This window comes from Botrytis byssoidea, assembly GCF_014898295.1.
Source record: "Botrytis byssoidea strain MUCL 94 chromosome Unknown BBYS_011, whole genome shotgun sequence".
Lineage (NCBI taxonomy): Eukaryota > Fungi > Ascomycota > Leotiomycetes > Helotiales > Sclerotiniaceae > Botrytis > Botrytis byssoidea.
Window position 1 is genome coordinate 688,429 of NW_024065852.1, and position 19,096 is coordinate 707,524.

At 43.3% G+C, this 19,096-nt stretch overlaps 7 protein-coding genes across 7 annotated transcripts; 3 read left to right on the forward strand and 4 right to left on the reverse strand.

Moving 5' to 3' along the window:
- Window positions 1-90: 90 nt before the first annotated feature.
- EAE97_006234 (uncharacterized protein) lies at window positions 91-2,065 on the reverse strand (the record flags this gene model as incomplete). Its single annotated transcript, XM_038876747.1, has 5 exons — window positions 1,689-2,065; window positions 1,277-1,577; window positions 1,138-1,205; window positions 975-1,081; window positions 91-812 (listed from the first exon to the last, which is right to left on the reverse strand). Exons 1-5 carry the CDS (start codon window positions 1,874-1,876, stop codon window positions 91-93), a joined length of 1,386 nt encoding a protein of 461 aa, XP_038732454.1. The 5' UTR covers window positions 1,877-2,065.
- A 371-nt stretch (window positions 2,066-2,436) lies between these two features.
- Window positions 2,437-4,133, reverse strand: EAE97_006235 (uncharacterized protein; the record flags this gene model as incomplete). The annotated part of the gene is made up of 2 exons (XM_038876748.1): window positions 2,437-3,833; window positions 3,939-4,133. 2 exons carry the CDS (start codon window positions 4,131-4,133, stop codon window positions 2,766-2,768), a joined length of 1,263 nt encoding a protein of 420 aa, XP_038732455.1. The 3' UTR covers window positions 2,437-2,765.
- A 452-nt stretch (window positions 4,134-4,585) lies between these two features.
- On the forward strand, window positions 4,586-4,945 carry EAE97_006236 (uncharacterized protein; the record flags this gene model as incomplete). Its single annotated transcript, XM_038876749.1, has 3 exons — window positions 4,586-4,589; window positions 4,666-4,736; window positions 4,802-4,945. The coding sequence occupies 3 exons, from the start codon at window positions 4,586-4,588 to the stop codon at window positions 4,943-4,945; spliced, it is 219 nt and encodes a 72-aa protein (XP_038732456.1).
- Window positions 4,946-5,152: 207 nt separating this feature from the next.
- EAE97_006237 (uncharacterized protein) lies at window positions 5,153-7,925 on the reverse strand. Its single transcript, XM_038876750.1, has 2 exons — window positions 7,702-7,925; window positions 5,153-7,646 (listed from the first exon to the last, which is right to left on the reverse strand). The coding sequence occupies exons 1-2, from the start codon at window positions 7,898-7,900 to the stop codon at window positions 5,287-5,289; spliced, it is 2,559 nt and encodes an 852-aa protein (XP_038732457.1). The 5' UTR covers window positions 7,901-7,925; the 3' UTR covers window positions 5,153-5,286.
- A 224-nt stretch (window positions 7,926-8,149) lies between these two features.
- Window positions 8,150-9,337, forward strand: EAE97_006238 (uncharacterized protein; the record flags this gene model as incomplete). Its single annotated transcript, XM_038876751.1, has 3 exons — window positions 8,150-8,245; window positions 8,335-8,779; window positions 8,841-9,337. 3 exons carry the CDS (start codon window positions 8,150-8,152, stop codon window positions 9,335-9,337), a joined length of 1,038 nt encoding a protein of 345 aa, XP_038732458.1.
- Window positions 9,338-9,408: 71 nt separating this feature from the next.
- EAE97_006239 (uncharacterized protein) lies at window positions 9,409-10,674 on the reverse strand (the record flags this gene model as incomplete). Its single annotated transcript, XM_038876752.1, has 4 exons — window positions 9,409-9,790; window positions 9,969-10,208; window positions 10,255-10,520; window positions 10,570-10,674. 4 exons carry the CDS (start codon window positions 10,672-10,674, stop codon window positions 9,409-9,411), a joined length of 993 nt encoding a protein of 330 aa, XP_038732459.1.
- Window positions 10,675-10,841: 167 nt separating this feature from the next.
- On the forward strand, window positions 10,842-12,712 carry EAE97_006240 (uncharacterized protein; the record flags this gene model as incomplete). The annotated part of the gene is made up of 6 exons (XM_038876753.1): window positions 10,842-10,907; window positions 10,958-11,240; window positions 11,299-11,400; window positions 11,451-11,528; window positions 11,575-11,993; window positions 12,185-12,712. 6 exons carry the CDS (start codon window positions 10,842-10,844, stop codon window positions 12,710-12,712), a joined length of 1,476 nt encoding a protein of 491 aa, XP_038732460.1.
- Between the last annotated feature and the right edge of the window lie 6,384 nt (window positions 12,713-19,096).

Sequence of the window (19,096 nt, forward strand, 5' to 3'; positions counted from 1 at the left end):
GAAGCGTGGGTTTCATCTCAATCCATCTAATACAAAAAGCTTGAAGAAAAAATCAGCATGCCAGAACGAGAAAGCACATCCTCGCTAACCCTAAACAGGACTTGGAATCCCCGTTCTCCTTTGTATGACCCCATTCCCATTCTCGTCCCCGCTTTCCTTATCTCCCTTCTTCCCCCCTTTCCCCCTCCCCTCAAAATGGATTCTCGCCTCCCTCTCCGCCCCCTCCACATCCTTCAAACAAGGTGCGAAAATCAACCCTCCCCAAAACGCCTTCTTGACCGTTCCCACCGCAACCATTACCCACAGCGCCGTGACCAAGACACTAAAAACCGTTCCTAGCACTCTAAAAAATCGCGAAGGGAGCTCTGCTCCTATCATCACAGTCGATGTTGTGAAAACTCCCAACGGGAAGGTGAACCCCCACCATCCCATGTTAAACGGAAATCTCGATCGGGAAATACTCGCCAACGCAAAGAATAACCACAGGAGACCGAAGCCCCACATGATAAGCGCGAAGAGGAATCCGAGAGTATAGAAAATGGGGCCAGGGCCAGGAGCTGGGATTGCGGGGAGAGTGTTAGTTTGGGGGAAGAGGGTTAAAGAAACTTTTCCTAATTGCATGAGTGCGAAACCGCCTTGGCCTAGGGGACCGAGGGGGAGGAAGACGGAAACGATTACCTCTCGAGGAGGGATTTTGTAGACGGTGAGACGTTGGAAGTAGATCACTAGGATTGTCATTGCGAGGGGGAAACCTGTTCCGAAGAGGATGTAGGAGATTAGGACGGTATAGAGGGCGTGTTGGGGATTGGGGACTGAGAAATGTAAGCTTTTGTTTGCTACTTTGTTAGGTGATGGAATTTTGGGAGGAAATTTTGCAACTCGAAGTCAAATGAAAATTGAGAAAATTGCAAAATCCAAATGGATATATCTAGATGTGGAGGGATGTGAAGTTGAGACAACAAAAATAGACTTACGGACGGAAGCGACGATGCCCCCTGAAGCGGCTGCAACGATAGGGGCAACAATTGGGAGAAGCCAAGCCGCCGTCATAGTTGAAAGTTCAACTTTATGAAGAGACATGCTATGAGAGAGATTAGTTAAATGAGAAAGAGAATTTGAATGAAAGGGCAAACATACATTACGAAAGGAAGATAGAAGCAAGTCGCTACAGAAATAATTGCATCTATCCACCACAAAGCCCAAGCCTACATAAGAAATTAGTCCTCATCCATGCCGCTCAAGATTTTCAATATTGTAAAAGGTAAACAAAACTCACCAAATAAACCACCCATCCTCCCCAAGCTGGTACACAAACAAAAACAATCATATTGATAATCGTTGCCAGCCCCATTGGGAAAGTTCCCAGGAATAGCGATTGCGCTGGATGCCGTATCATTGCGCCCCATATTTGCGGATATAAAATATATCTCACCAGCGAAATACCAAGAAATGTGGAAAAAAGCACGATATTGAGTACAAATATGATGATAGAGATATATTTCAGCCAGGCGCCATTGTAGGGAAGATTATGAAGTAGAATAGATACGATTCCCGTGCCCATTGTTACGGAGAACCAGCTAGAGGGGGTATGTTAGAACGTGAAAAGGAGAAAAAAGAAGGTGGCAAAGATCTTAAGACTAATAAGAGTCTTCTCTGAGATACTGATGGCACAAAAGAAAATAACATACGAGGGAGTGAAATTCCTGACAATCTTCCTCCATCCGGTGTTTTGCTTCGCTATCTCTATGTCCACTGGATCAAAAGTCTTCGCGCCACCCGATTCAAACGAACTAGGTAACGTATTTCCATCATCAACCTTTCGATTAGCATCTTGCCTAGCAATTTGCGCACATGTTCCTGCACCAGAAGGATCCATCTCTTCAATTGAGATATCCAAAGTAAAAAAGTAAAATAAAAGAAGAATCTGACAAGTTCAGAGCGAAGAGTCATCCATATATCAACAAAGGGAAAAAAATAGTCAACTCTCCCACTTTGCGAGTAAAGGCCGAGGTACCTCCTAAACCTAGAGTTTATTGGCTTTGCCTACCTATTTACTCAACACATAAATATGGAATCTGTATTATAAATCAAATAGAACTTTAGACCTGTTCTTCTTCCAGGTAATGTGAGTAATCGGATCCTGGTTGTTTTTATGGAATTTTGATATATAATCAAGAGATCTAGATGGCGGCTTAACAATGATGACTGGGCTGAAAAAGTCAATTCGGTAACGAATCGGATGTTTTCAACATGATTGGTTACCGAGTTCGGAGTTTGATGATAGACATGACATACATACAGGCGAATAGAGATGATGCGGAAGAGCCTCAATAATCTTGGTCCAAATGTTATTGGGTGAGCTCTGAGGTACTGAAGGTTAATTGGGGTATAAGCTTCTTATTATCATACAATACTCGGATGAAAATTGAATCAACAACGAATAGTGTTTATTTGGATGGCAAAGAAGTGTCATTTCTTTACCGGTCTAATAGTATCTATCTACGGGAATGCTCGCAACGCCAACTTTCGTCAAGAAAGAAGCAATTATACCATGCTATGCATATGTGCATGAGACAGAAAACCGAAGGTTCTACTTCAGTGACATGAGTGGGGTATGCACAAAGAGCTCCGCCCGAATTCTCCCTTTCCTTTCCCTCAACGTGTTCTACCCATCCAACCAAACCATTCCTTGGCCATGCCAACCCTGAAAATTCATTTCCGCCAAAATCATCCAAAATCCATCATTCATAATCGTAATACCATTTTCAGACTTGGAGGTTCTTGCCGAGAACTTTTGCGAGGTCATCGACATCCTTGTCCTCTCTTTGTGCAACAGGTTCTCCTTCTTGAGCTTCCTCTGCGTCGTGGATCAATTTTTCTCTTTGCTCCTCTTGTTCTTCCTCTTCCTCTTCTTCCTCATCACTGTCTTCATCACTTTCTCCTTCCAAATCCTCCAATTCGTCAAGGCCCCAATCATCCTCAATGATTATCTCACCCGCTAACTTCTCTTTTCTTTCCTCCAGCAACTCCTTCAATTCCACAATGCAATCATGATCCTCGTCGAATTTGTTTCCATTCAACTCAATCTTCTTCAATTTTGGTAGAGCCTCCTTCGCAGCGGCAGTAAAGACTGTTAGGCCCTTTACTCCAATATCATTGAACTGCAATCTTAAAATCTCCAACTTGGTGTTTTTGCCCTTCTTCAAAGCTTCTGCAAAAATAACACTTCCCTTCCCACCCAACAAGGAATCTCCAACACCTAGCTCCTGAATATTGGCCCATCCTCCCACGACTTTAGCCAAGGCCTTTGAACCCGTAATTGTAAAAGTATTGTCTTGTAGATCGAGAATCTCAATGTCCTTAGCATATTTCAAACCTTCACTCAACAAGTGACTAATTCCCTCCTGTCGAATGCCATTCTGTACCATCTTGACTTCCTTTACACCGGTATGCAAGCTATATGCCTTTGCCCAAGCCGTCATACTGCCATTCTCCAATCTGTTGCGTCCGCAAATGACAGTTTCCAAATCCGGAACTTGTTTTCCTGCCGCACGTGCCTCGACTTTCTTTGCGTGTAATGCGCTAAGTGCATCTGCAATCAAAATACCAGCATGAGGTCCCAGTCCGTTATTATTGAGGATGAGATGTTGAAGTGGGGTGTGCGAAGAAAGAAATGCGACGAGCGGAGCTTGAGTATTGAGTCCAAAAGCGTTATCATTCAAATTGACCGTATGCAAATTTGGGAGCTTGAGCAGAGCAGTAAGGAGAGATGAAAGAGCTTGTGGAATTTCGTTAAGCAAACGTCCAGTAAATATATCCGCCAGGTTTGCAATCTTAATGTATAGGTTAGCAACTATATTTGGCCCATCGTTCTAGGCATCTAAAATGCCCGCTCGAGGGAAATAAGACACAAATTGATGGAGGAAGACTGGACATACTTTCAAACTTGTCTTCTCTTCCAAAACCTCTCCAACCACCCTACAAGCCTCAACGCCTAAAGTGTTTCCCAAAAATCTCACTTCCTCCACATCTTTCATCTCCCTCAAAGTTTTGATATGCGGCTCGACATCGGCGGCGGAATCCAATTTCAATCCCTTTCCTTCTAACGAGAAGATTTTTGTTGCGGTAGCCATCTTGAGTCTTAACGTTGCGCAAGTATAACAAGTTTCGAAAGAGACAGGAAAAAAACAAAAATTTGCAAGTAAGAGATCTAGTTGCAGATTGTAGAAATTGATGGATGCGGCAATGTTTTTAGGTGGTGGGGGTTGCAGCTGCAGGTCTTCAAATGCTCAGGGTTAAGACAGGCTAATCTCGATTTGGTCGATCATCGGACCGGGGAGACTTTTTACCGACATATCGGCCGCAGACGGCCGCTCGGTCCGGAATAGTGTCGTGATGTTATGTGACGGATGGAATTTTGGAGCTTTCTTACAAATACAAATACAAATATATAATTCCACATACAAATACTCCACGAACACAACAAATTGAGAGGCAAAATTACAATCAAGTGTACATGTACTATTTACAAAGCCTTCTGAAAGACGATATTCGACATATGAATATGTCAACATCTGCAATCAACATGCGTATGTCTCTCTCTACTCTTCCAAAGTTCCTTGCCCCATCCATTTCGAGTGAGCAAGATATTGATTTTGAAACTAGCTACATCGGCCACCAGCGCAAATATGGGCGTAGATCTCAAACCAACTGGAGAAGCTTCTGCAAAACCCAAGGTACGGACCCATTTTCTTTTCATGATTGGCAATTTAGAACATTAGCTAAGGAGTTTCTGGAAAAGCCGTGCTGCGTATGTAAAGATGAGAAAGCTGCTCGAGACGAATGTATGCTATTTAGCACGGCCAAGGATCCGCAAGTAGCTTGTGCAAGTATGGTGGAAAAGTATAAGAGTTGTATGGCTGGGTTTGGGTTCAATTTGCCATGAGTCAATAGCGAAGACCGCCTGTACGATATTAAAGGATTACAATGGAGTTTGGGCATTGAAAGGGCGTTATATGGCGGGATTTGATGGATATAATGGGCCGAGAAAGGTCACGTAGAAGAATCCTTTTATGGATCTCATAGGATCAGGAAGAATCTCCCAACTCTATATTTGAGCAGGTCATATACGGCAAACGTATTTGTCTTGTAATATTGTACAACATCATAGATAATGGTGAACGACGAAGAAGGCCCTCTCATATAAGATGCCTTTTATTCACCTTTGTTTTCCCGCTTACACCTGAACGCCTGCTTTCCAATTGACATCCGTTTTGAGCTTTGGTATCATAATCCTGCAAGCACACTTTGAACTCCCACGCTTCCCGAATCGTCTCTCTTCAATACAAAAGCTTTGAAGTCTGCTTTCTGCAACTTCTTGCTAGCCCCACTTGCAAGCACAGCTCTCGACTTTTCTTTAAGAGCTTCTGCTCCAACGATAAACAAGTTGCCAATGTCGCTAAGGATTTCCACTTCACTCGTGATATCCTTTGTTAATGGCCAGTCTTTCAGCGCGGACACATAACTTGACATGTCTTTCGTAACCATCAAACCACCAGTAGCATTCACCTGGAACTTTTTGAAGTGTTCAAACAGCATGTCTCGAATGCTGATCGCGAGCTCACAACTAAATACCTCGAGATTCTGCCCATCAACAGCTTGTGCGGCATTCTTAGCCACACGCTGGAGAAAATTACAGATGGCAAGACAGGTCGCAGTTTGTAAAGTCTCAATTGAACCAAGATCACTATCCTTAGGTCGAAAGTCCGTTTTTTTCTGGCCTGCCAACAGCCTTGTAATCCAGTTCAGTACCACAGTAATGGTACTGCGCATGATGTCGTTAGCCTTTTTTTCGATTCTCTCCACACTAGCTTTGGTCTGTGATTCCATGCCACGTCGAACAGTCGTATTTGTTTCTGCAAGGCGTATGAGTACTGTGTTAATGAACCGCGACATCACATTTGTAATGATGACTGCCGGTCGCACTGAAGGAAGGTAGGCCAAATCAGGCTCGGTTTTGATGTTCTCTTGAGCGGCGGCTCGTTCGGCAGCGGCCTCAAGTGCTGTCTCGATATACACCTCACCCATGCTGCTAAGCAGAAGGTTCAGAAGGGCTGAGACATCTTTAGGTGTGTCGCTTCCACTCCCCATCTCCAACGCTCGTCGCACACCCTCTGCAAGCCATTTAAGCATACGTTTGGCATTTGCGACACTAATCACACCGTCTTCATCTGTGACTTCAATCTCATTCTTATTGTTATCAAGGTCTCGGAGGCCAGCAACACGTAACATCATAGCCTTTTGAGTGGGGGTGAGTTCAGACGAGTCGAGACGATCGATGTATGCATCCTTTGCCGAAGATAACAGTTGACTTCCCTGCTGGGCCAAAGAAGCCATGAAACCTGTTGGAACCTTTTTTCGCCGTGAGTGGTAGATGGTAAACTTAAAGAGCAACGAAGAGAAGAGCTCCTCCAGACTCTTCCTCTCTCGATCAATATACGAATTTCCAACCAGGTATGGAACGAATAGTTCGTCTAATTGCTGATCTAAACTTTGTGCAGTTTGAGCTGTGCAAGGTTCGGGGTGCTCTGTAAGACCGTGTGCTTTAAGGTCTTCGATCAAGCTATTAATGTAAGTCCTTGAGGCATGCAACGATCTAAGGAAGGCTAAAGAAGAAATAGTGTCGGCTTTTTCAAGCACCATCTCTAGACGCTGCTGTATAGATTGCTGGAATATGCGCTGAATAAATTTGATGAGAACGACTTCATAGAATGGGAACGCTCGCTTAATAATGAAAGATTCCTCTTGCATGACAGCTCTGATCTCATCAATGAGAGATTGTAAGCTAGGTTCAACTCCTGGGGGCTCAGAGTCGGGATCGGCTAACATCTCCCACGTCTCATTGTCGGTTGTGACCTCCTCTGCAATAAGTTGACTTCGGTCGATGAAGAATTGATGCTGATTGACAAATGTACCAATGACACTAGATCCACCGTTGAAATCGTGTAAGACCTTGGCGCACTCGAGCATATCATCAAAGTTCTGGCGCCGATAACTGTTGTCAAACTGTTTCAAAAGATCCTTTTCTAAAGTTTCAGAGAATTTCTCTATAATTTCCCTAGTGTTATGGCCTTTGTATCCAACAACGCCATTTGTAATTCCATTGGCTTTTTTCGAACCATTAGCCCAAGATGCCGGATCCAGTCTCTGGCTCATGCGCATTAGTTGCCTGGCGATAACAGCAGATCTAACCTTGTTTTCCCCTCCACCTTGCCGTCTGATCATATCTTCCAAAGATATGAGCGACCCATTCTCGCTAACTTCTATCCAGCATTGTATTAAGAAGTTGGCATCTATCGCACGCCGTCTCTGCTTGTCTAAGTCCTCAAGTCGTTCTCCAATTTGAACCGCAATGTTTCCTCCTGCCTCCGGTCGCCCATATCGATCTGTGGTTGCGCCATTCGTGCCATTAGGATTATTTAGTGTTATATCGAGCGATTCAAAAGAATCAATTGATTCATCCAGCTTGCGCCCTAAAGTGTCTAATGTTTGATCATGCTGTATCTCGGCCCGCCGAACAGATGTCAGGAGGTCTGTCTCCTTCTCCTCTAGCTCATCTGAAAGTGTCGCAAGCTGTTGCAGCGCACCTGAATCCTCATCAGCATTGGTAGTATTGATAGCTGAGTAAGTGAGTATAAATACTTTCAAATGTCCTTATGAATGGTTTGGCATCAAATGCCGGTTGAGCTGGTCCAGAGCGCCTGTTTATCGGAATCGCACTTTCGGACAGTTCTTCCACAAAATCTCTCACTATGAAGTCTTTACTTGAGAAGTTTTCCAAATTAAAGCTTGGCCCTTTTGGATATAGTGATCTCACTGAACCACTATTAAGAGATGCCATACTTAAATTTCATGAAGCTTGTATGTGAAGTGCGTTTTGACTTATGGGAACAATGTATCAATAGCATGGGTCGGAGGCGCGGAACGGTCAGCCTCGCTTGAACCTTGAAGACCTGTGGATCCTCAGAAATCGTGGCCTCGTAATGAATTCCAGCCTTTCAAACGTTCTAGAGATATTTTAGGACACTTCACTCCCCAATTTTCTATCCATTATCTTTGGGTTCTTTACACTTCTTGTGTCACTATCAACATGACTAGTAAATCGAAAGCCCTCGAAGCGTACCGCGAAGATGCAAAAGGTGGTCACACGCTATTGACAGCAGAAGAAAGACGAAAGCTTATCGAGGTAAGTTTTGATTTCGCCCTGTCGTTGTGTACCTGCAGGTACCCATTCGATTGACTCGTCCACTCATTGACGCCGTAACTGCATTTTAGCCACTGCTCCCTTCCGATCTACCCTCGCGAACTTCATCAATCAAAAGCCAAAGTAGATCTAAATCGAAGTCGAAGTCTAAATCGTCAGCTTCGAAATCCCGCTCTCATCTTGGCATTCGCAATTTCTTTCGTTTCCAATTGCATGGATTAGTATATGCTGTTGTGCATGCAGTATTTTCATTATATATTAGATTGAGGCAAGCATATCATGCGGTAAAGGATCGCATATTTGCGATTTTATTTTACCATCATCGGACGCCAGGGTTGATACAGAAGGATGTAAAGGGGTTAGAGAGACTACCCGAGCATGTCAGTGTCATATTAAATCTGGAGGACGGTGCAAGAGGAGGTGCAGGATTGGAAGCTCTAGTCGATGAGGTAGCAGAGATTACAGCATGGTGTGCATGTGTAGGAATTCCAATGTTGTCGGTATACGAAAAGACTGGTATGTGATTCTAGTATGGAAGGGAAGGTATAATTGGGGGCGTGCTAATGATGGAATGCAGGAATTCTTAAAGGTTATATACCTGCGACGCATCGAGCAGTAGTGAGAAAACTGGCCTCATATTTTGGACCAGATCACCCAGCCTTGTCTATGAGAGCTCCCCATGTCCCATCCATGGAATCCTCATCAGCTACGTCGACGACTGATACACTTCCTGGCTCTTTACAGCATATTTCGGTGCTACTTCTCTCAAACGAAGACGGCCGGGATTCACTAGTTGACTTGACCAAAACGCTAACAGAGATGTCCCAACGAGGCAAAATTGAGTCGAATGATATCAGCCAAGAACTCATTGATGCCGAAATTACGGAAAGCATCATGGGAGAGCCAAATCTTTTGATATTATTTGGACCAACGGTCGAACTGTCCGGATATCCACCATGGCAATTACGCCTCACAGAAATTTTTCACGTGCAAGATAATCACGGAGTTGGATATCAAGTTTTCTTGCAAGCGTTATATAACTATGGCAACGCACAGATGAGGTTCGGAAGATAGATTAGATCCCATTACAATGCGAGAATATATAAATCCGGATGGTGGGTGAAGTTTACTTCTAATCAATCCAATCATAATTCTTTCCATATTCTCATTTCCTTCAGGATGTCATCCCATTTATACACAGGTCCAGTGCCAACATTATAATTATAGTAATTCTCCGTTCCACCCTTTACCATAGCACGTCTAAAGGTAATATTGATTCTTCCTCCATCATCGGCATTCTTCCCCGTTCGTTTGGGAATAGAATGAAGCCAATTTGCCTGCGTCCTACCTCGCATCAATATCATATCTCCGCTTGCAAGTGGCAACTTTATAGGTTTTGTTTCTGGCGGAGGAGGAGCGTTATCGTTTGGCGGGATAGGTTTATGTTTCATGAGGAAATCTCTCCTTGCTCCAAGCGAGTAACTTGCAATGGCCGGCAATGGGCCCAAGAATCTTTCATCGTCACTACTTTTGAAAGCCAGGAAATCAGTATGTCCTATCAAAGACGCATTTTGGGGGGAAATGAGAACAGAAGTTGCATTAGAAAATGGAAACGACGCTTCTGGAGAAGAGGAAAAGTGGGCCTTGATATCAGAGCACAGAATTAGGTGTGAAAGACAGCGAAACCTGTCTACCGTTGACGTACTGATATGAGATCGAATCCGATCCAGATGCATAATAGTTGACGAGACAGAAATTGAACTTGCAACCCGTCGCCATTTCAGTGGAAAGTCGTAAATCGTCTAAACATTTGGGTATTGGCCGAGGTGGATATTTGGTGTAACATCGCTCTTTCTCGATTCTCTTACCACTATTGGCATCAACGAGTTCTCCATTATCATTGAACTTAGATGTTTCATCGAGGCCGAATACCGTGGTCCACCTCCTCGAGTCTTAGTGATTGGCTTAAATTCAAAGAATGGAAGGTCTACCTTGGAGTTTTGATATGCGTCGATATACCTCCTCGCTTGATATCATACTCCACACGATAAAAGGGCAATTCCGAACGAAGAAACTGGAACATATGACGTTCAAGATACTTGGGAATGTAAGGCTCGAAGTAAAGAAGATCGAGATCGGCTTGATTATTTATCTCTTTGCCGATCGTAGATGGAAACGAAGACAGCTCTGAAGATATGGAGGAAGGAAGACATGGTATTGGAAATGGATAAGTTGAATGACGCGTGAATTCGCGTTCCTTCATTGATTAGTGGCGAAATGAAGCTGTTGTGTTGTACGATACTTACCAATGCTTCTCCTTTCGCTTCTTCTGTTGTTGCCAATTCTGATACTCTGGGTTTCTTTGCCGGTGGTTTGAAGAAGGAATCTATCGTTCTTTTCACTGTCGACATTTTGAGATACAATTCTTTATAGAGCTACACCAACAGCAGTCAGCGCGTCGGGAAATCTTAATGAATATAGCCTTTCATGACATCACCACCTGATTCGGTCATAGCCTTGCGTAGCCTTATCGCTAGCTCATGATCTAAAATCTCTCGCTTCAGCCTTGTGCGAAATTATGAGTCGTCTACACACAAAATTAAAACCTTCACAAGAAATGACAAAACGATATGAAGTCATGGAGGTATGTTCGCATTCCGTAGTAATGAATGGCTTTACTGATAATCTAGGTAGAAATCTACAGTAACATCTAACGACCAAATGTCATTATTTCGCCCACCCGTTGTGCGCTCCGCAGCGGGAGTACTCGATCGTGCTCTATTTTCCAAAACTATACCAATTTCCGCAGCAAGATTGATGAATAATAAAATTATATCAAAATGTCGATCGCAATTGACAAAAAGCAAAGAAATGTTGTTGGAAGATAGAGTTGCGCCTATACGATCGGATCCAGACCCAGAATTTGCGGCGAAAGGTGGAAAGTGTTTGCTTCTGAATCCTAAAGTAAAACATGATGGTATAGTACCTCGGATTTCTTAGGGGTGGTAGAATGAGATTCTGATTTTATTTGGCAGATCCTACCACTTGGAGTCCAATTTTACATGAAGCTGTGAAGGCACAGGAATTGGGAGTTATCCCATTTGATTTGACTCTGGGTTATGATCATTGGAATTATAGTATGTTATTTTCGGTCACCATATGCATTTATAGGAATTAATCTTTACAGTCGATATCATGAAATCTATTCTTCCCGAAGATGCCCAAGGAGAGATTCCAGTCGGTTTCGCCATTGTCGGGCATGTTGGTATTGCTCCTCTTTCCAATCGTCTGAACTTTTCTAACAGTACCAGCCCATCTCAACCTACATGACGAATATCTTCCTTATAAGTCTCTCGTTGCGGCAGTTCTTATGGACAAAAATCCCACCATCCGTACGGTCATCAACAAAATTGATGATGTGGGCACCGTTTCTGAATACCGGACTTTCTCTTACGAAGTGCTCGCCGGTGAAGATAACATGAATGTTGAAATCCGCGAGGGAGATTGTACGTTTCGATTCGATTACTCGAAAGTTTATTGGAATAGTAGATTGCAAACAGAACATAAGCGATTGGTGGATCTGTTTGAGCCTGGGGATGTCGTCTGTGACGTTATGGCGGGGGTGGGTCCCTTCGCCTTACCAGCAGGAAAGAAAGGGGTTTTTGTGTGGGCAAATGATTTGAATCCGGATAGTTATAAGGCTATGAAAGATGCGGTTGTTAGAAATAAGGTCTGTCTTCCCTTACTGAAGATCTTGCCCCTTTTGTTCATGATGATATCAATATCACGACGGTCAACATAAACCACAAGTTGGGTTACTTTGATGAGAATGCTTTTGACAAGGCGCTTTGATCTGACCAAGACTCCATTCCTCAATCGTATTGAAAATCACAAAAGGTCATATAACTAATAACTCTTCAGGTCGAAAATTTTGTTCATCCCTTCAACGAAGATGGCCACAAATTCATCCATCAAGCCGCAGACGAACTCCTCCGACTCACCGCCACAAATCAAAATACCATTACTATCGCTCCCAAACGACCCTCTCGCAGTGCTCCTCCGTCAACTCAGCCACCTCCACCTCCCAAAGTCCTCACCATTCCCAACACCATCTCCCACTTCGTAATGAATCTCCCTGCCACCGCCATAGATTTCCTTCCCTCCTTCCATGGCCTCTATCATAAATCTCAACACCTATTTGCCCCACATACAAAAACAAAATTGCCAATGGTACATGTCCATTGTTTTGCGGCAAAGAATGAAGATAACGAGGCGGCTAATATAGAAATTTGCGAAAGGGTGAGCGAGAAATTGGGTATGAAGATTGAGCAGGGTGATAAGTATGAAACGAAGGTTTGGGATGTGAGAGATGTGGCGCCGAAGAAGAGGATGTTCTGTGTTAGTTTCAGGATTCCAGAAGAGGTAGCTTTTGGGGAGAGGAGGGGTTAGAAAGCGGTTGGATAAAAGGACTAGCTATGCGAGTTGAGTTTTGAGAAAATAGAAGATCGCCTACCTATAGAGACCACCTTCATAGATTTGGAATCTAGCATGAGAGTTGAATAACAAGAAAGAAAGAAAACTATTACAACCCCGTAGAGTCTACATCTGCTTGAATACAATGGGCACTCCTCACCTACCTACAATAACAACAACAATATTAATGACACTTTCTTGGTACAAAATCCACAATAGAGAGCAGCTAACAAGTACCGTCCATTCAAGATTTTAATGTCCGAAGCCAAGACCAAGAATAAGTACAAGTACAAGTCCATTTACCTCGCTTCGGGTGTCACATCGCACTGCATGGCATGATTTCCTCTCTTCCTCCTAGAACACCTACCGGGATCGACTTGTTAGAAATTTAAAACTAGGAAGAGGGAGGTCGGACCATGGGTTTGTGTAACTATTAGGTACATTTACCTAGGTACATGTACATGTACATACCTAGTAGGTGCTTTGTGAAAAAGCGTGGGGGAATTTGGTTGCGTGGGGGTACGGGATGGGATAGGGGTATTAGTCATTTGGTATGCTGTGGCTTGGGAAGGGGGGGAGTGTGCATGGGGGTTGTTTGTTTGTGTGTTTGCTCGTGTTTGTATGTATATGTGTATATGTGTATGTGTATGTATCTTGGTATTGTAATCTTACATTCGTAAGCATATACCGAAATGTAGGTGTATATTTTAGGTATGTACGTATATACAGAGCGGCACGTGTGTAGTTGATATAAAGTGTGGAAGTAGCACGACATGGACATACCGTGAGACGAACGTTGTGGTTTGGAGGTATCTATCAAGGTTTTTGCTTGATTTCTTGCTTTCTCCTGTTTTGAGCTTCTGCATACCTGGTCTTTATTGGGTGGGTTTGCGGTGTTGAACGGTATGGTTTGATTTGATTTGATTTGATATGGTTTGGTGTGTATTTGCAGTTTATGCCGATGTTGATTGGGGAATATATCCCATGGATTCGATTTTTCCTGTCTGGGCCCCAAACTTTTCACATGTGGTTTATGAGATGGTAGATAGGAATGATGGATATAGACGAAACAGTATCGAATATGCAACTCCATCCTAGATGAAAGAGATTACGATAATCATTCGACTACCCCAAACATCGCAACGATCTTCCAAATTCGATTCTTCGACATCTCGGCTGCATCTATACTGTCCATAGTCCCATCCAGAAACCGGGGAGAGAGGTACCTGTACATCCGTATGTTGTGACATCTGAGGTACCTGGCTCGCTTGTTCGGTACATGTTCAACTTTTGTCTTTACTGGATGCGAGATTTGATTCAACGAACCATGTACTTGTAGGACGTATCATGTACATCATTGTACATAGACGAGACGAAGACGATGTATTGAAGGAAGGACCCTTGAAGCAGTACACTTGAAGCAGGTAGGGTTGGGATACGACACCGATACATGAGATGTATTTGATACTTCACAAAGATGCTTGATAGAGTCTCATTGACTTCCAAGAAGACGATCAAATAAGTGGTGCTGTCAAAAAGATATTGAAAATCGGTTGTTGGAATCTACTTGATGCCGATGGGAATTGGCGAGTTAAACGTTGCTTTGCTAATTGATGGAACATTGATGTGCATATACCAAGATCTTTTTATTATCCATATGGATCGCAATTGCACCATCACATTCATCTGAACTCATTTCCCGAAGATCCGTATCCGATCCCGAGAGGAAGCTCTCGTCCCAGAAACTGCATTTATCGTCTCCAGAGCCCGTATCGTGTGAAAGTGGCTGCAGCAACACTTGCGCGGCGTGCATCATACATCGAGGGCTTGCATAAGCTCCGCGCCATGACTACGCCATCATTCATTTATGCATGTACCATAACGTGTCATTCCGAGTGTTTCCGATGCGACGATGGACGATTGGGGAATGACGTGAGGAGAAAGTTAAGATACGAGGGTGTGGGATACGACGGTGCATGTATGAGGGTAGTATGGGATATGAGGAGATTATAGATAAGATTTGAGGGGGGGGGCTGGAACCTTCTATTTCATGTATAGGTACTTGGTACTGTGTTTGTGTATGGATTTTTGCTATTGTGTTTGTGGTTTCGAGATCCTTTGGTGGTATTGTGCTGCTTGATTTCTATTGTGAAGATGACTACCTACTTCCAGACAGCGGGGTAAAAGGGATAGAAACAAGGGAACTACACTTTAAACTGACATCTTTAAGCACGAAAGATTGGCATCTATGACCGGCAAGTTTCAAGCCATCAAACCAAGATGTGGTACGCAAGCCACTTGCATTCCAAGCAACTCCTTTCGCATGGTAGGGGACCGATTGCCGAAAGCGTCGTCAGTTGCTTATCATTATATGCGGTGTGAATGAGCTCCTCTATACAAAGTTACAAACATATGAAATCCAGGAGAGACTCTTTCCAGTATTGTGTATATCGAATGAGCGAACGTGGATGTATGAAACTTGGCGAACAATGCCTAGGTATCTATGCAAATCACGACCGCAGTGAGGCCCAGGGAATTTATATTGCGGTGTGTCGTGGGCAGGAGTTCGTAGCACGGCGCAGAGGGTGAACCGTTATCATATGATGTGTGACGGGTAAGGGGAGATCGGCATGGGCTTGACATGCTGGGGTTATGAGAGGATCTAGATTACTTCCTCAAGAATATATCCGTGGTGTGTGTGTGGGTGAGGGGTAGCAATGGGCAGGTGTGAATTATTGTAAACAAGAAGAAGGCACATGAATCATGAATGACAACCACCTCGATGTAGTGGGGTTGCTTCATTGGAATTTGAAAAGGCTGGTGGTTACTACTGCAACACTTGAGATAGTCAAGAGCTCGAGAGTAAAGCTAGGTTATGCTATGGACGACATTGCACATTAGGAGATGGATGAATGATTAATCAATATCAATACAATTGTCATGTTTGATGACAACATAACATTTTAGCAAGATTTGATAAGAGGAAAGAAGATAAGGTGTAAGTGTAAGTGTAATAAGTGTAAGTGTAAGTGTAAGTGTAAGTGTAAGTGTAAGTGTAAGTGTAAGTGTAAGTGTAAGTGTAAGTGTAAGTGTAAGTGTAAGTGTAAGTGTAAGTGTAAGTGTAAGTGTGCAATTCATGTGCAGTTCATGTATCTACTACCTACATACAGTCTCCGAGTACTTAGGTAGTTGCCGGTATTAATTGAATTGTGGAAGATAAAATAGTATGATACTCAGATAGGCAATAGGTCAATCAGAACCTTGCTCTTGCATTTGGTGTGGGTGGATGACTTTTGAAGTTCTGAGTGACTTATCGATTGTTCAATTGTTCAATTGTTCGATTGTTCAATGGTTGGTTCAATGGTTCAATGGCTCAATGGTTCAAAACCGCCCACTTCCCCCACTCGACAATAGACTCATCGAGACCTTTGAACCCTTGATAGTCTGTTTATGCAACAATGCCCTGCTTCAGCCTTCAGCCCTCCAATACTCTCGACATGGAAATATAAATGGAAATGGAAATAGAAATGAGATGGAAAACACTTGCGCCTTGTCGCCATGGACTCCGTACTACTGTATGGGATTTGCTCAGAGACTCCACAATTCGGCCGGATAAATTCTTCTCGACTGTGCGGGATACCACTTTGAGATTATCATCGGTCGGATGTAACTTTCCCATGTTAAAAATAAAAATTCGCATCTACCGGGTACCCGATATCTTATACAGCCGTTGAAATTTTCATTCAAGATTACCTTCCTCGTACTAGGGAGAGTCTGTTCATAATACATATCCAGTTTTTGGGAAAGTCGATAAGGGTCACCTGTTGATTCAATTTGATTCAATTTGATTCAATTTGATTCAATTTGATTGCCCCTCCCCAGAGATGTCGCGTTCTGATAATCACAATCACAATTTTTAGATTGCTGGCTATATCCTGCACTGATGGACTGATGGCGAAAGATTTCCGGGGATGTGAGTCAGGTTGACCCTGAACTTGCATTCAGATGCCACTGTAAGAATATAGCTGCTTCCACTACTTTATAGTTTGACTTCTGACGCTTCTTCTTATTGTCATTGGATACTGTAACTATGTCGACGTTGTTAACGAGCTTCCGATAAACTGATAAGCTGTAGTCCATAATGAGGAAGACTTCTCGGCACATCAAGTTGTGCTTTGTATAGAAATCCAATCCAACGAGTCCACTATGTGGCTTGTGTGAGCTGCCAATAGAAAAGTTGAGAACCAATTTTCAAGCTTTGTAAGGGACTTGTTAAATCTGGAACCACTTTTTTTCAAAATGCGGGATGTGTAATACTCAAGAATAAACTCGTGTTTGACCACTTGTATGAACCAATTATTAATATGACAGAGTGCCGCATGTTGTATGCGCCCGCCCAATGTTCGTTCCATATCGAGCTTTCATAACCTGGAGCATTCAATAGTTGCTGCAGGAAGTGATATACTCATGAATGCCTGTCTATCATTTGATGCTTGTTCTTGAGGTCCTTATCAGATACAGACGTTGATAATGCCAAACCTTTCAGAGACGTCCGCACATCTATTAACTTTCTCTAGTGTTTAGTTCAATCTCAAACCTGATTTTGCTTCACCATAGTTAGACGGATATCGAATGGACGAACAAACAGAGAAAGATGAGGGCGGTAGAAGCCCCGGGTGTTTCTCCATAGATGTCAGTGATCATGCAGATGTCGTATTTGGGTAGGACGGACTATGCAGCGATGACAGCGCAAACTGTTCGACGGCACGGGTTGATCGTCCAAGATCATCCATAAAGGACAATGCGTGCCGGCTCGGTATAGACATTGTTGACCTTCGTATATAGCGATACGGAGGTAAGGCTACTACAATGCAATTGTTTTCGGACAACTACGATGTGAGAAATACTTCATCGGTCAAACCCGAGGCTCAGTTGATGACTCCTTTTAGTGGTGCAGTTAAAAGGCTGCATATTTCTTGGAAGTTGGAAATAGACGATCTCCCGTCGGGCTCGGTTTCCTATCAGTAGATTGAGACCCATATTTGTAGAAGAAGCGCCGAAAGTAATAATCTAGAATTGTCAGCTCTCACTGCCGACAATAGACTTGCGGCGTTTGGTGAAGAGAAGCAGGAAAGAATGGTCTGAATTTAAAATTACAACACAATCAACGAAGCAGGTCTGTTTGAGAACACTTTGGTAATTTCCCCAGACCATCGAAGGATTATACTTTGAACTTTGATTCCGTAGCCATGGACCTAGGTATATACGTGTAGGCCGAGTTTGAAGATAGCCGACATTCTAACTTCTTACATGCTGCCACTCTTAAGCCATTGTATGTGTTTCTGTCAAAGCGAGCGAATAAAATATTCTGAGATAAGATTATTGCGTGACAAGCTACTCCTACTACTCGAGCTACTCCAACGAATATGTTTAGTATGAGAGATTTCTGGGATAACCTACCGTATAAACTCAACTACTCCAAAACATACTTTTTCCCATCATGGAACAAGCTTTGACTAGAACACCGGACATTTCTGTTGCTTCTTCAATCCGGAAATGGGAAATAAGGGGGGAGATATTGATTGTAATAGGCCTGGCATATTTTGGAGCAATCGAGGTTCAACGGCATTGTCTTGATATTTTGTTATGCTGCTCGAAGAGACACTTGAAGGATGGCCGGCACAAGACAGCCAACCCCAACCAAGACTGAAGTTCGGTAAAACACTCGCGATGTAAAAGGTTTTAACATGGATTCTTTCTTGATATTCTCAGGGGTTATCTAGAAGCTAGAAAACTAATGGTCGTTCCGGTCTATCTTGAATCTGAGCCATCACCTCATGGGGTAATTGGCATTTTTAGTGGCAATGGCAACGAGAATTTTCTCTCCGAGCCACCAGCCTACGCCTGCAGCCAGTGAGTATTCGGTGTTGCTCGCCTCCAATGATCCCCACATTGTCCCGCAAAGAGAGGAAGAACGAGATGTGATTGGCAGATGGGATACAACCTTGGAGAATTCTAGGTTCGGAAAATCGGGCTCGTAGGTTGAAGTGTTTGTCGTCTGTCGTCGTTCTCTTCACCTTGAGAGCCAGCTTAGCAAAATTAGTGAGCTTGGTATATCTATTAGTAGAATCAGGGCAGGAGGTAGCGTGCCACTTCATTATCTCTTGAGATAGGCCTTCTATCGTTGTAGCAATGGTTCGACATTAATCATTTGAGACCGATGTGATATCTCATTAACCTGGTATTGATAAATATGGGATTCTCGGTGATTGATCGATGATGAGCATTTCGCTTCCACCATATCGGTCTGGAATGATTGATCTGCCCCGGTTCACGACGCTATAGGTGTTCTATTATAGC